Below are 14,294 nucleotides of genomic sequence, written 5' to 3'. Positions count from 1 at the left end.
TTTGTTTTAGATTCCGTCTCTCACAGTTGAAGTGTACCTATGATAAAAAATTACAGACCTCTAAGTGCACTGTAAGTAGGAAAACCTGTCAAATTGGCAGTGTATCAAATACTTGTTCTCCCCACTGTATATTGTGGGAGGGATATGGTATGAACATTCTGGATAATTTGAAGAACATCTATATTTGATAAATGTAAAGAAACTGATTTAATTTGTAGCCTTGAAGAAGACACACTGCTGTTCACAAGGCCTGTAGTTTTTATAGTATCAGATTAACACTCTGGTCTGTTCTTTGTCTTGTGTTATTGGTTGTCAATAAACAAAACAGACAAATAAGTAATTACTCACCTAATCCTGATCATCCATTATCCAAGATTGCGAATCATGAATAATGATCATGTAAAACAGAATGCATTAGTTATTATTGTTCATTGAATTTCAGTCTCATTACATAATTTAATGAAATACCATACATCATATTGGAATGACTGTTCATCACATTCATTACTAATGTACATCTAGGGAAAGGGATGTAAGCAGCACTACTATGTGAGCAGTCTGAGAATGACTGACTGCTTCATAATAAGACATGCATTCAAGCTGATTCTATTTTAATTTTGGTGTGTGAAATGTTGACCTCTATGGCAGATATTTTGTGGGAGATCTATGATATGACAATTCTGGATAATTTGAAGAACATCTATACATCTTAATCCAACCTACCTTGAGAACATTTGGGGAGAGTATTGATAAATGTAAAGAAACTGATTTAATTTTTAGCCTTGAAGAAGACACACTGCTGTTCACAAGGCCTGTAATTTTTATAGTATCAGATTGACACTCTGGTCTGTTCTTTGTCTTGTGTTATTGGTTGTCAATAAACAAAACAGACAAATAAGTAATTACTCACTTCTTGCTGATCATCCATTATCCAATATGGAGAGTCATGAATAACGATCATGTAAAACAGAATGCATTAGTTATTATTGTTCATTGAATTTCTGTCTCATTACATAATTTAATGAAATACCATACATCATATTGGAATGACTGTTCATCACATTCATTACTAATGTACATCTAGGGAAAGGGATGTAAGCAGCACTACTATGTGAGCAGTCTGAGAATGACTGACTGCTTCATAATAAGACATCAAGATAAATTCAAGCTGATTCTATTTTAATTTTGGTGTGTGAAATGTTGACCTCTATGGCATATACAGTTGAAGTCGGAAGTTTACATACACCTTAGCCAAGTACATTTAAACTCAGTTTTTCACAAATCCTGACATTTAATCCTGGTAAAAAAATCCCTGTTTTAGGTCAGATAGGATCACCACTTTATTTTAAGAATGTGAAATATCAGAATAATAGTGGAGAGACTGATTTATTTCAGCTTTTATTTTTTTCATTACATTCCCAGTGTGTCAAGTTTACAACCACTCAATTCGTTTTTGGGTGCATTGCCTTTAGATTGTTTAACTTGGGTCAAACGTTTTGGTTAGAGTTCCACAAGCTTCCCACAATAAGTTGGGTGAATTTTGGCCCATTCCTCCTGACAGAGCTGGTGTAACTGAGTCAGGTTTGTAGGCCTCCTTTGCTCGCACACGCTTTTTCGGTTCTGCCCACAAATGTATCTATTTTGTGAAGTGCACCAGTCCCTCCTGCAGCAAAGCACCCCCACAACATGATGCTGCCACCCCCGTGCTTCACGGTTGGGATGGTGTTCTTCGGCATGTAAGGCTCCCCCTTTTTCCTCCAAACATAACGATGGTCATTATGGCTAAACAGTTCTATTTTTGTTTAATCAGACCAGACTTTTTTCCCCAAAAAAGTATGATCTTTGTCCTCATGTGCAGTTGCAAACCGTACTCTGGCTTTTCTATGGTGGTCTTGGAGCAGTGGCTTCTTCCTTGCTGAGCGGCCTTTCAGGTTATGTTGATATAGGACTGGTTTTACTGTGGATATATATAATTTTGTACCTCTTTCTTCACCTGCATCTTCACAAGGTCCTTTGCTGTTGTTCTGGGATTTATTTTCACTTTTCGCACCAAAGTACATTCATCTCTAGGAGACAGAGCACATCTCCTTCCTGAGCGGTATGACGGCTGCCTGGTCCCATGGTATTCATACTTGCATATTATTGTTTGTACAGATGAACGTGGGACCTTCAGGCGTTTGGAAATTGCTCCCAAGGATGAACCATTTTTTCTCTGAGGTCTTGGCTGATTTCTTTGGATTTCCCATGATGTCAAGCAAAGAGGCACTGAGTTTGACAGTAGGCCTTGACATACATCCACAGGTACACCTCCAATTGACACAAATGATGTCAATTAGCCTATCAGAAGCTTCAAAAGCCATGACATCATTTTCTGGAATTTCCAAAGCTGTTTAAAGGCACAGTCAACTTAGTGTATGTACATTTCTGACCCACTGGAATTGTGATACCATGAATTATAAGTTAAATAATCTGTCTGTAAACAATTGTTGGACAAAGTAGATGCTCTAACCGACTTGCCAAAACTATAATTTGTTAACAAGAAATTTGTGGAGTGGTTGAAAAACGAGTTTTAATGACTCCATAAGTATATGTAAACTTCCGATTTCAACTGTATATTGTGGGAGGGCCATGTGAACCGGAACGGAAAAGAGAGTTGTCCAACTGAACGTATTCAAATTCAATGTGTCCCCTCTGAAATGTTGACCTCTATGGCAGAAATTTGTGGGAGGACTTTGTGAAATGTTGACCTCTATGGCAGAAATTTGTGGGAGGACTTTGTGAAATGTTGACCTCTATGGCAGAAATTTGTGGGAGGACTTTGTGAAATGTTGACCTCTATGGCAGAAATTTGTGGGAGGACTTTGTGAAATGTTGACCTCTATGGCAGAAATTTGTGGGAGGACTTTGTGAAATGTTGACCTCTATGGCAGAAATTTGTGGGAGGACTTTGTGAAATGTTGACCTCTATGGCAGAAATTTGTGGGAGGACTTTGTGAAATGTTGACCTCTATGGCAGATATTTTGTGGGAGATCTATGATATGAAAATTAAGAGTAGTTTGAAGAACATCTATACATGTTCACAAGGCCTGTAGTTTTTATAGTATCAGATTAACACTCTGGTCTGTTCTTTGTCTTGTGTTATTGGTTGTCAATTAACAAAACAGACAAATAAGTAATTACTCACCTGGTACTGATCATCCATTATCCAAGATGGATAGTCATGAATAATGATCATGTAAAACAGAATGTATTAGTTATTATCATGACCTTCAAATCACCATCTGTCACATGATCCTCTCAAATACCATAGTGATGTGATGTTCATCAGAGGGGTGTGAGTGTTCATCACATTCATTACTAATGACAATCAAGGGACGTGACAGTAATGTTGGAATGGTTCTAATGCTTTAGGACCAGCTCAAAGCTCAGAGTGATGGTAATATTGTAACTAGTTGATATTCAGAATGAATCTAGTCTATTCATCTGTAACTCCTACTATGAACTCCTACCTACATGAGAAAGTACAAGTGCAAGTGTACAAGTGTTCTGTACAGGGAAAGAGACTGGTTGTTATTGTTGTTGTTTAGGTGTTTAGAAACATTACTGGAGTTCTAGAACACTTACCTTCTCTTTCCCATAAACCCACTGCAGCCTCCTCCTTCTGTTCTCCATGGATGACCTGACAGATGTGGACAACTCTATCTGACCTCCTGAAGTCTCTCAGCCTCAGAGACACGTTGCCTCTCTTCAGCTCCTGGGTGATCAGACTCACTCTGCCCTCATAGCCACTCCTCTCTGTCACCTGGCCATTCTTATACAGGTAAATACACTCTGTCTCTTTAAACCACCTGATCGTTGTGGCAACAGCACTGTAGTCAGGTGAGAGGTGACAGGGGAGGGTGACCTCTTCACCAACATCAGCCCACACATAGTCTTCTGAGGTGAGTTGAAACTGATCTGTTCAGAAAGAGAGAACATTTCATGTTTAATGACATCATCTGTGTCAGGAACACAAATCCTCTCAGTACATTTATAAACACATCTGAATTAATAACTACAACAGACATACAACAACCAGGACCATGTCAATTCTAAAATACAACCCCCACAATCCCAGACAGACAGATTAATTTGAAGGAAAGTCTATATGTCATAGAAGAATGTGATGCTACAGTCTAGAATGATATTATCCCATTTGTTCCCACATCTTTCCCAGACATGCCACTATGCTAATCTTATGTCACTAGTAGCCTAACATGTCATCCATTTTGATTATTTATTTATTTAAAAGTATGTTTTATTCTTGGTCACAGTTGTGACAGAGTCCTCTGTCTATAATAACATGAACAGATATTTACCCCTATTCCTCAACCTCAATATCTATTGTCGTGGCGGAATCAAAATGATTTAGGTAACATTTATAGCCAATGCTGTCTGGCTATGTGTGTCTTTGCTATAAAAGATCTCAGTTGCAATGTGTAAGGACTCTCAGAGAATTCATTCATAGACACTGAATTGATCTGAGAGTCACAGGGTTGTGATGGAGCTCATATAATTAAAGATGGACTTTATGATAAATCTGACTTGTGGTTTGCTCTCATGATTTGGTAATTACAGGAAATTTCCACGACATTTGGCGACGAGGAGGGGATATGAATCTTCACTCGGTCGCCGTTCCTGACGATCTAGGTAAATAAATCGTGCACGAGGGATCCCCTAAACTTGGGATCTTAGGGAAACCACACTTTGGGAACGAAGGAGATGGACCAACCTTTGATCTGAGAGGAAGTGAGCCGAGTGGATACCACATCTCGAACTGAGTTTTTTTTAAAGGAAAAGGTGAGCGAACCACACACAGATTTGAAGTCAAGTTTGAAGCCTGTTACGTATACTCTGAGCGTGAATTCCTTTGTAAGGAAGGCACCTTGGCGGCGTAAGCAGGGCCGAGTCAGGGGAGAGTAATCTGAGGGTTTGTGGACTCAAAAGATACTCTGCCACTGTCCGGTTGCGAGTGACCAAGAGCTGTCATGACACTGAATTGATCACAGTGTGGATTGGTGTGGTCTGTGGGGTGAGGGGCCAGGGGACTGTGTATTCTAGGTGAAACATGACACTTGGTGAAGCCCTATTGGAAGAAGGACCTCATTCTGTGCGTCTGTGTGATTGTCTAAGTGACCCTCAGAGGTGGTGAATTCCAATTATTTTAAATGTGCTAGCCAGGTATGCCCTGCATTACTCTGTGTGAGTATTTTGTTATGGGATCACTAGGTAATAGTTGTCGGACCGTTCTGTGTGAGCGGGGTACGTTTGACTCTGTGTGGGCAAACGTTTTTATGTTCTGATGTTCTGTGTGGACGTCTGACCAATCCTGTGTGGATGATCCTTAAAGTTCTGTGTGAGTACCTAAAATTTCTTAAGTTTTATATGGATTCTACCCCAGTGTCTAAGCCTCAACATTCATACTAACCAGGTCTACCCCAGTGTCCAAGCCTCAACATTCATACTAACCAGGTCTACCCCAGTGTCCAACCTCAACATTCATACTAACCAGGTCTACCCCAAAGTCCAAGCCCTAACATTCATACTAACCAGGTCTACCCCAGTGTCCAAGCCTCAACATTCATACTAACCAGGTCTACCCCAGTGTCCAAGCCTCAACATTCATACTAACCAGGTCTACCCCAGTGTCCAAGCCTCAACATTCATACTAACCAGGTCTACCCAAGTGTCCAAGACTCAGCATTCATACTAACCAGGTCTACCCCAGTGTCCAAGCATCAACATTCATACTAACAAGGTCTACCCCAGTGTCCAAGCCTCAACATTCATACTAACCAGGTCTACCCCAGTGTCCAAGACTCAACATTCATACTAACCAGGTCTACCCCAGTGTCCAAGCATCAACATTCATACTAACCAGGTCTACCCCAGTGTCCAAGCCTCAACATTCATACTAACCAGGTCTACCCAAGTGTCCAAGACTCAGCATTCATACTAACCAGGTCTACCCCAGTGTCCAAGCCTCAGCATTCATACTAACCAGGTCTACCCCAGTGTCCAAGCCTCAACATTCATACTAACCAGGTCTACCCCAGTGTCCAAGCCTCAACATTCATACTAACCAGGTCTACCCCAGTGTCCAAGACTCAACATTCATACTAACCAGGTCTACCCCAGTGTCCAAGCATCAACATTCATACAAACCAGGTCTACCCCAGTGTCCAAGCCTCAACATTCATACTAACCAGGTCTACCCCAGTGTACAAGCCTCAACATTCATACTAACCAGGTCTACCCCAGTGTCCAAGACTCAACATTCATACTAACCAGGTCTACCCCAGTGTCCAAGCCTCAACATTCATACTAACCAGGTCTACCCCAGTGTCCAAGCCTCATTTATTATACTAATTCACTTTATGGGTCTATACATGGCCAATTCCCCCTGAAATAACAACATATTATGTTTTACAGTAAAAATCTCTGATTTAAACCTCAGTGAAGGTTAATGGATGATGGTAAATCATCTGGAACATCATTTAGAAGTAAATTCTGAACCGAACTCAACTTAAATCTACTGAAGAAAAGGATCTGTTATGACTAAATATATAGAATAAATTAGAGGCTCTGTATTTCTCCATTAGTCAGACATGTTTGTCAGGTAGCTGAGCACTTAAGAGCATTGGACCAGTAACCGAAACGTCGCTGGGTTGAATCCCTGAGGAAACTAGGAAAACATGTGTTGATATGCCCTTGAGCAAGGCACTTAATCCTAATTGCTCTGGATACACATTTTATTTATGTAACGAGGCAAGTCAGTTCAGAACAAATTCTTATTTACAATGACAGCCTACCCCAGACGACGCTGGACCAATTGTGCTCTGACCTACGGGGCACCCAATCATGGGCGGTTGTAATACAGCCTGGAATTGAACCAGAGACTGTAGAGACACCTCTCACACTGAGACACAGCACCATAGATCGCTGCTCCACTCAGGAGAACAACTTATTTGTTTATATGTACAACTTTAACTTCTCTAGAGCCAGTAAAGTACAAAAGGTTGATTTTCTTCCATATTGTGTCAGACTGGATTAAATGGGTTCTATAATAAAGAGATGTTTGGAGGGAGAGGTCACTGTGGAGCAGTAGAGCTGTTTCTCACAGACACAAACTCAGCTAGTTGAGACTTTTATCTCCCTCACCAACTTCAAACATCTGCTATCTGAGCAGCTAACCGATCGCTGCAGCTGTACATAGTCCATCGGTAAATAGCCCACCCAATTTTACCTACCTCATCCCCATACTGTTTCTATTTATTTACTTTTCTGCTCTTTTGCACACCAATATCTCTACCTGTCCATGACCATCTGATCATTTATCACTCCAGTGTTAATCTGCTAAATTGTATTATTTGTATATTATTCACCTACCTCCTCATGCCTTTTGCACAAAATGTATATCTTGTTCTCAACTGGCCTACCTGGTTAAATAAAGGTGTTCTCAACTAGCCTACCTGGTTAAATAAAGGTGTTCTCAACTAGCCTACCTGGTTAAATAAAGGTGTTCTCAACTAGCCTACCTGGTTAAATAAAGGTGTTCTCAACTAGCCTACCTGGTTAAATAAAGGTGTTCTCAACTAGCCTACCTGGTTAAATAAAGGTGTTCTCAACTAGCCTACCTGGTTAAATAAAGGTGTTCTCAACTAGCCTACCTGGTTAAATAAAGGTGTTCTCAACTAGCCTACCTGGTTAAATAAAGGTGAAATAAAATAAATACAAAAAACGTCGCTGGTTTGAATCCCTGAGGCAACAAGGAAAATGTTTGTTGATATGCCCTTGAGCAAGGCACTTTAGAATGACAGCCAACCCTGCTGTCTAGGAACAGTGGGTTATAACTGCCTTGTTCCTGCTGCCTAGGAACAGTGGGTTATAACTGCCTTGTTCCTGCTGCCTAGGAACAGTGGGTTATAACTGCCTTGTTCCTGCTGCCTAGGAACAGTGGGTTATAACTGCCTTGTTCCTGCTGCCTAGGAACAGTGGGTTATAACTGCCTTGTTCCTGCTGCCTAGGAACAGTGGGTTATAACTGCCTTGTTCCTGCTGCCTAGGAACAGTGGGTTATAACTGCCTTGTTCCTGCTGCCTAGGAACAGTGGGTTATAACTGCCTTGTTCAGGGGCAGAACAACAGATGTTTACCTTGTCAGCTCGGGGATTCAATCTAGCAACCTTTCGGTTACCTGCTCAACACTCTAACCACTAGTCTACCTGTCGCCCCTCATGTTACAAACACATTTCATCCAGACACACATTTACACATAAAGACAAATAAAACCACAAACACGTTTCATTTTCAATAGTTGGTTTAGTTCTGTTCTCCCAGATACATGAAAGAAAAGTTAATCATTAATTATAGCATGGTGACTTACTATGAACTCTGGACTCTGCCATTTTAACTGCAATAAAAAGAGAAAACATTCATATTTACATCATTACCTTTCATCAAATTCTCTCTTTTGCTCAATCACACAGATACAAACATCACTTCCTCTTTCTCCAGTCCTCATTGTTTTAAAACAGGACTGTTGTGTCTAGTTTGGAAAGTGAAATATACTGAGATCTCCTCTTACCTTTACTGGTCTTCACGTCCTCGACTTCACATTCAAAATAGTTGATTTAAATTCATAACAACTCTAATAGTGACTATATGTGCATATCTACACGTTTTTACAGAACAATCTACACCTCAGTCCTATACTGAGACACAACTTTCCCCTTTGCTCAGGTATTTGGAGTAAACTCCCCCCCCCCAGCCTCTCTGGTTAATAGAAAACCCAGTCACAAAGTCCAAATTGTCTACAGGCCTTCGTAACATGTCATGAAAACAGAAATGTACATTTCTGATCTTAGTTTAATGTTAGGCATAAGGTTAGCAGTGTGGTTTAGGGTTAAAATCAGAATGGAATAATGTAGCTCAGTTGGTAGAGCATAGTGCTTGCAATGCCTGAGTTGTGGTTTCAATTACTAAAAAAGTTTGAAAAGGAATAGACTCACTACAGAGAGTCTGGTAAAATGTATAAATGGTTCAGGGTTTGTGACCTTGTTAACTAGTGACCAACATTATAGGGTTTGTGACCTTGTTAACTAGAGACCAACATTAGAGGGTTTGTGACCTTGTTAACTAGTGACCAACATTAGAGGTTTTGTGACCTTGTTAACTAGTGACCAACATTAGAGGGTTTGTGACCTTGTCTCTAATTTATGCTGTTATATCTTCTATCATATTTTAGTTCATCATCTCTAAAGTTCTAAAAACTGTTTCAATTAAAATCAGAAGACCGATCCAGCCAGCAGATGGTAGTGATGATCTTTAATTATAGTCATATTATCCTGAGCTGTAAAGATTTAACAGTGTCTATCAATATTAGCTTCTCTTATCTCTTTGGACACATTCACATGAGTAAATGAGTGAAATTGCTTCCATGACAAACAGTCTCAATGCTTTTCCATCCCCTCCTAACAAAATAAATGTAGCTGACTGGTGGTCATTTACTGTCTGAGAAGAGAGTATCATTACCACCTGCTGGTCAATGTTGGGAACTGCAGTGAACTTACGTCAGAACGTCAGACATACCATATAGGAGGCTGGGGGTAAAGGCTGAGTTTGGGTTAGGGTGTGTAGGGGACAGGGCTGGGGGTATAGGCTGAGTTTGGGTTAAGGTGTGTAGGGGACAGGGGACAGGGCTGGGGGTAAAGACTGAGTTTGGGTTAGGGTGTGCAGGGGGACAGGGCTGGGGGTAAAGACTGAGTTTGGGTTAGGGTGTGTAGGGGACAGGGCTGGGGGTAAAGACTGAGTTTGGGTTAGGGTGTGTAGGGGACAGGGCTGGGGGTAAAGACTGAGTTTGGGTTAGGGTGTGTAGGGGACAGGGGACAGGGCTGGGGGTAAAGGCTGAGTTTGGGTTAGGGTGTGTAGGGGACAGGGCTGGGGGTAAAGACTGAGTTTGGGTTAGGGTGTGTAGGGGACAGGGCTGGGGGTAAAGACTGTAAGTATGGGAGGCTGAATTAAGGCGTCTGCATGCTTCCCAGCCAAAACAATCTGAACAGTTCTTCCATATTTATGATGATTGTAGGGGCTTCCTTCCTCTTGACCAGAACCACTTCCCAAGCCTGAAGTGGGGTTGTTTCGGACGCATACAGTCCACATTCCAAGTTCCCAAACGGCCAAAACATTCAATGAGATCCAGGGATATGGTGCAACAAAAAAGGTTTATTCTTCTTATATCTCACAAAAAACATATTCTCCAATCAGACACGGGAGTGGTAGAGTCTTTTGACCAGACAAACAAACAGGTCATTTTATGTGTTCTTCTTCTTCTTCTTCTTTAAGTTTATTGGAGATTCATTTTTTTTGTTAGATATAAGAGTAATAAAGAAGCATGCAGAGAAAAAGTCAGTCTATTCTTGTTCTGAGAAATGAAGGCTTTTCCATGTGAGAAAATGCCAAGAAACTGAAAATCTCATACAACGCTGTGCACTGTACTTCAAAGAACAGCGCAAACTTTTCAGATGAAGCTGATGGTAGCAGGTAGGGGTTCTAGATCATTATGGTCATTTGTTACAGTTGTGATTGGTCTGTTGTTCATGATCACCTCAACTTCTGCAAAGCCTCATCATCCAGTACTTGCTCTTTAGGGACTGAATAGAGGATCTTTTTCCACCAGTCTGCTCATCCTCTCCCATAACCCCCCATGGTGGGCTCCAGATGGATCAACCTCTCCCATAAACCCCCATGGTGGGCTCCAGACAGATCAACCTCTCCCATAACCCCCCATGGTGGCCTCCAGACAGATCAACCTCTCCCATAAACCCCCATGGTGGGCTCCAGAGGGATCAACCTCTCCCATAACCCCACATGGTGGGCTCCAGAGGGATCAACCTCTCCTATAACCCCCCATGGTGGGCTCCAGAGCGAGGGTTGAATGGCCATGTTACTCCATCCTTCAGTAATTCATTTGAATCTTGTTGTGTTCCAGCTCTTTCAGAGCTTCTCCTAGCTCTCTGTGTGTTCCAACAAAGTTGGTGCCAATGTCTGTTCTGACACTTATTACTGAGCCCCTTCGACAGATGAACCTGCGCAGGGCATTGATGCAGGAATCAGTATCCAGATAACTAGCAACTTCTAGATGGACAGTTCAACTCACAAGGCAAGTAAAGATCCCACCATATCATTTCACATGAACGTGGCCTCACTTCACCTCTATGGGGCTGAAGTAATCTATGCCCACATGGGTGAATGGCAGCAAATCAGGTGACACCTGATCTTGTGGAAGGTCGGCCATCTTCTGTTCTCCAGCTCTAGCTTACATCGCCTGCAGAAGACACAGCTCTTAAGGATCTTCCTTGCTAAGAGTTTGGCACAGGGTATCCAATATTGCTGGTGAAGTATGGAAAGCATGTGACCTCTCCCAGAGTGGCGAACCTGCTCATGGATGTGGAATAAGATGTCCTTTCTCAACCAGATCATCCAGAGGGATGGAGCCAAGCTCCTCGGGGACTTTCTGCCATTGTGTTTCTAGTTTCTTCAGGAATTCTGGTCCTTTGAGTCATCTCTTTGAGTTCAGGAATGTTTCAGCATGTAACCCTCGAGACATCGTCGGCTGGGTTGTGTTGGGAGTTCAAATATCTCCACTGTGTTGCTTTCGACAGGTCACGGATCATAGCAACCCTATTAGCCACAAAGGTATGGAATCTCTTGGTATCATTGCGGATGTATTTTAGCACAGACTGGTTGTCTGTCCAGAAAGTTGACTCCTCAAGTTCAGTCTGGAGCTCCAACCTTAACATCCTGTCCACTGGCATCTACAATGTTGCTGCATCAAGTTCCATTCTGGGGATCATCTGCTTGAGTGGAGTCACTCTTGATCTCCCCAGTATGAATGGGATGTGGACCTTTTCCATACTGTTTGTGAACCCAAGGTAACTTGCCGTGCCATAACCTTGTTCTCTTGCGTCACCGAAGTGATGCAGCTTTGCCGTCTTGACTTGACCAAAGTTCTCAGGCATCATACACCTGTCAATCTGGAAACTGGACAGCTGGTCCAGCTCAGAGCCATTTCTTCCATGAAATAGAGTGTTCTTTGGGATGACTTCGTCCCATCCGCACTTTAGCTTGCAGAGCTCGTAGAATTTGCTTTGATAGAGCAAGAAATGTCTCCTTCCACTTTGCCAATCTCTAACCCAGATATCTCAAAGCTCTTGGTAGGACTCTAATGCCTCATTGTGTTGCAGAATATCAGTCTCACTGCCTTTAGCTTTCAGCTGCATCATGAGTCTCTCAGTACAAAATGTTGCTAAACTACCAGAATCAACAAATGCATTGGTTAACACAGACTTGCTTCCATTTTCCAGCTTTACTTGAACTGGCGCAATTGCAAGTGCACCATCTGTACCGACCTCGGTATCTTCACCAGCTTCCAGAGAAACAAGAGCACTGCTGACAGTCTCCTCCCGCTTTACTGATAGCATCAGAAGGGCAGGTGTCTGGTCTCTTTACTACTGGGAGCATCAGAAGGGCAGGTGTCTGGTCTCTTTACTACTGGGCTCATCAGAAGGGCAGGTGTCTGGTCTCTTTACTACTGGGAGCATCAGAAGAGCAGGTGTCTGGTCTCTTTACTACTGGGAGCATCAGAAGGGCAGGTGTCTGGTATCTTTACTACGGGGAGCATCAGAAGGGCAGGTGTCTGGTATCTTTACTACGGGGAGCATCAGAAGGGCAGGTGTCTGGTCTCTTTACTACTGGGAGCATCAGAAGGGCAGGTGTCTGGTCTCTTTACTTTGAATGTTTGTTCTTTTAAAGGTTTTTTAGGGGATATTGAATATCTCCATACAACGGATCCTGCAATATTTTGGCCTGTTTTTCCATGAACGTCACAAAGTCACTGAACTGGGCTCTCAGGTGTCTTCTCTCTAACATATCACATTCTGTAGACCTCCAGTTTTACATTAGTTTGTGGGGAAGTTTTGACATGATCAACTTTATGTTGGAGGGAAGATTAAGCTCTTCCATGTTCTGTAGGTCTTACATAGCGTTACAGCAACGTCTATGATAGAGTGCATAGCGTTACAACAACCTCTATGATAGAGTGCATAGCATTACAACAACCTAGATAGAGTGCATAGCATTACAACAACCTAGATAGAGTGCATAGCATTACAACAACCTCTATGATAGAGTGCATAGCGTTACAACAACCTAGATAGAGTGCATAGCATTACAACAACCTAGATAGAGTGCATAGCATTACAACAACCTAGATAGAGTGCATAGCATTACAACAACCTCTAAGATAGAGTGCATAGCATTACAACAACCTCTAAGATAGAGTGCATAGCATTACAACAACCTCTAAGATAGAGTGCATAGCATTACAACAACCTCTAAGATAGAGTGCATAGCATTACAACAACCTCTAAGATAGAGTGCATAGCATTACAACAACCTCTAAGATAGAGTGCATAGCATTACAACAACCTAGATAGAGTGCATAGCATTACAACAACCTAGATAGAGTGCATAGCATTACAACAACCTAGATAGAGTGCATAGCATTACAACAACCTAGATAGAGTGCATAGCATTACAACAACCTCTAAGATAGAGTGCATAGCATTACAACAACCTCTAAGATAGAGTGCATAGCATTACAACAACCTCTAAGATAGAGTGCATAGCATTACAACAACCTCTAAGATAGAGTGCATAGCATTACAACAACCTCTAAGATAGAGTGCATAGCATTACAACAACCTAGATAGAGTGCATAGCGTTACAACAACCTCTAAGATAGAGTGCATAGCATTACAACAACCTCTAAGATAGAGTGCATAGCATTACAACAACCTCTAAGATAGAGTGCATAGCATTACAACAACCTAGATAGAGTGCATAGCGTTACAACAACCTCTAAGATAGAGTGCATAGCATTACAACAACCTCTAAGATTGAGTGCATAGCATTACAACAACCTCTAAGATAGAGTGCATAGCATTACAACAACCTCTAATATAGAGTGCATAGCATTACAACAACCTAGATAGAGTGCATAGCATTACAACAACCTCTATGATAGAGTGCATAGCGTTACAACAACCTCTAATATAGAGTGCATAGCATTACAACAACCTCTAAGATAGAGTGCATAGCATTACAACAACCTCTAAGATAGAGTGCATAGCATTACAACAACCTAGATAGAGTGCATAGCATTACAACAACCTCTAAGATAGAGTGCATAGCATT

General features: G+C 41.7%; 1 protein-coding gene across 1 annotated transcript in view; it reads right to left on the bottom strand.

The window, feature by feature from the left end:
* Positions 1-8,787, bottom strand: part of LOC110510489 (uncharacterized) — a 35,612-nt gene extending 26,825 nt beyond the window's left edge. The window contains exons 1-3 of the mRNA XM_090239237.1: positions 8,626-8,787; positions 8,425-8,451; positions 3,600-3,958 (exon numbers count right to left, since the gene is read on the bottom strand). Coding sequence (XP_090095363.1) covers positions 3,600-3,958; positions 8,425-8,446 — 381 coding nt within the window. The 5' untranslated portion in view covers positions 8,447-8,451; positions 8,626-8,787. The remainder of the gene's footprint in view (positions 1-3,599; positions 3,959-8,424; positions 8,452-8,625) is intronic.
* Between the last annotated feature and the right edge of the window lie 5,507 nt (positions 8,788-14,294).

Source organism: Oncorhynchus mykiss, chromosome 6 (genome assembly GCF_057628025.1).
Source record: "Oncorhynchus mykiss isolate SJ-2025 chromosome 6, ASM5762802v1, whole genome shotgun sequence".
In the NCBI taxonomy this organism is placed as follows: domain Eukaryota; kingdom Metazoa; phylum Chordata; class Actinopteri; order Salmoniformes; family Salmonidae; genus Oncorhynchus; species Oncorhynchus mykiss.
Note: the sequence above shows the minus strand (reverse complement) of the source record. Positions and strands in the feature narration are given on the sequence as shown.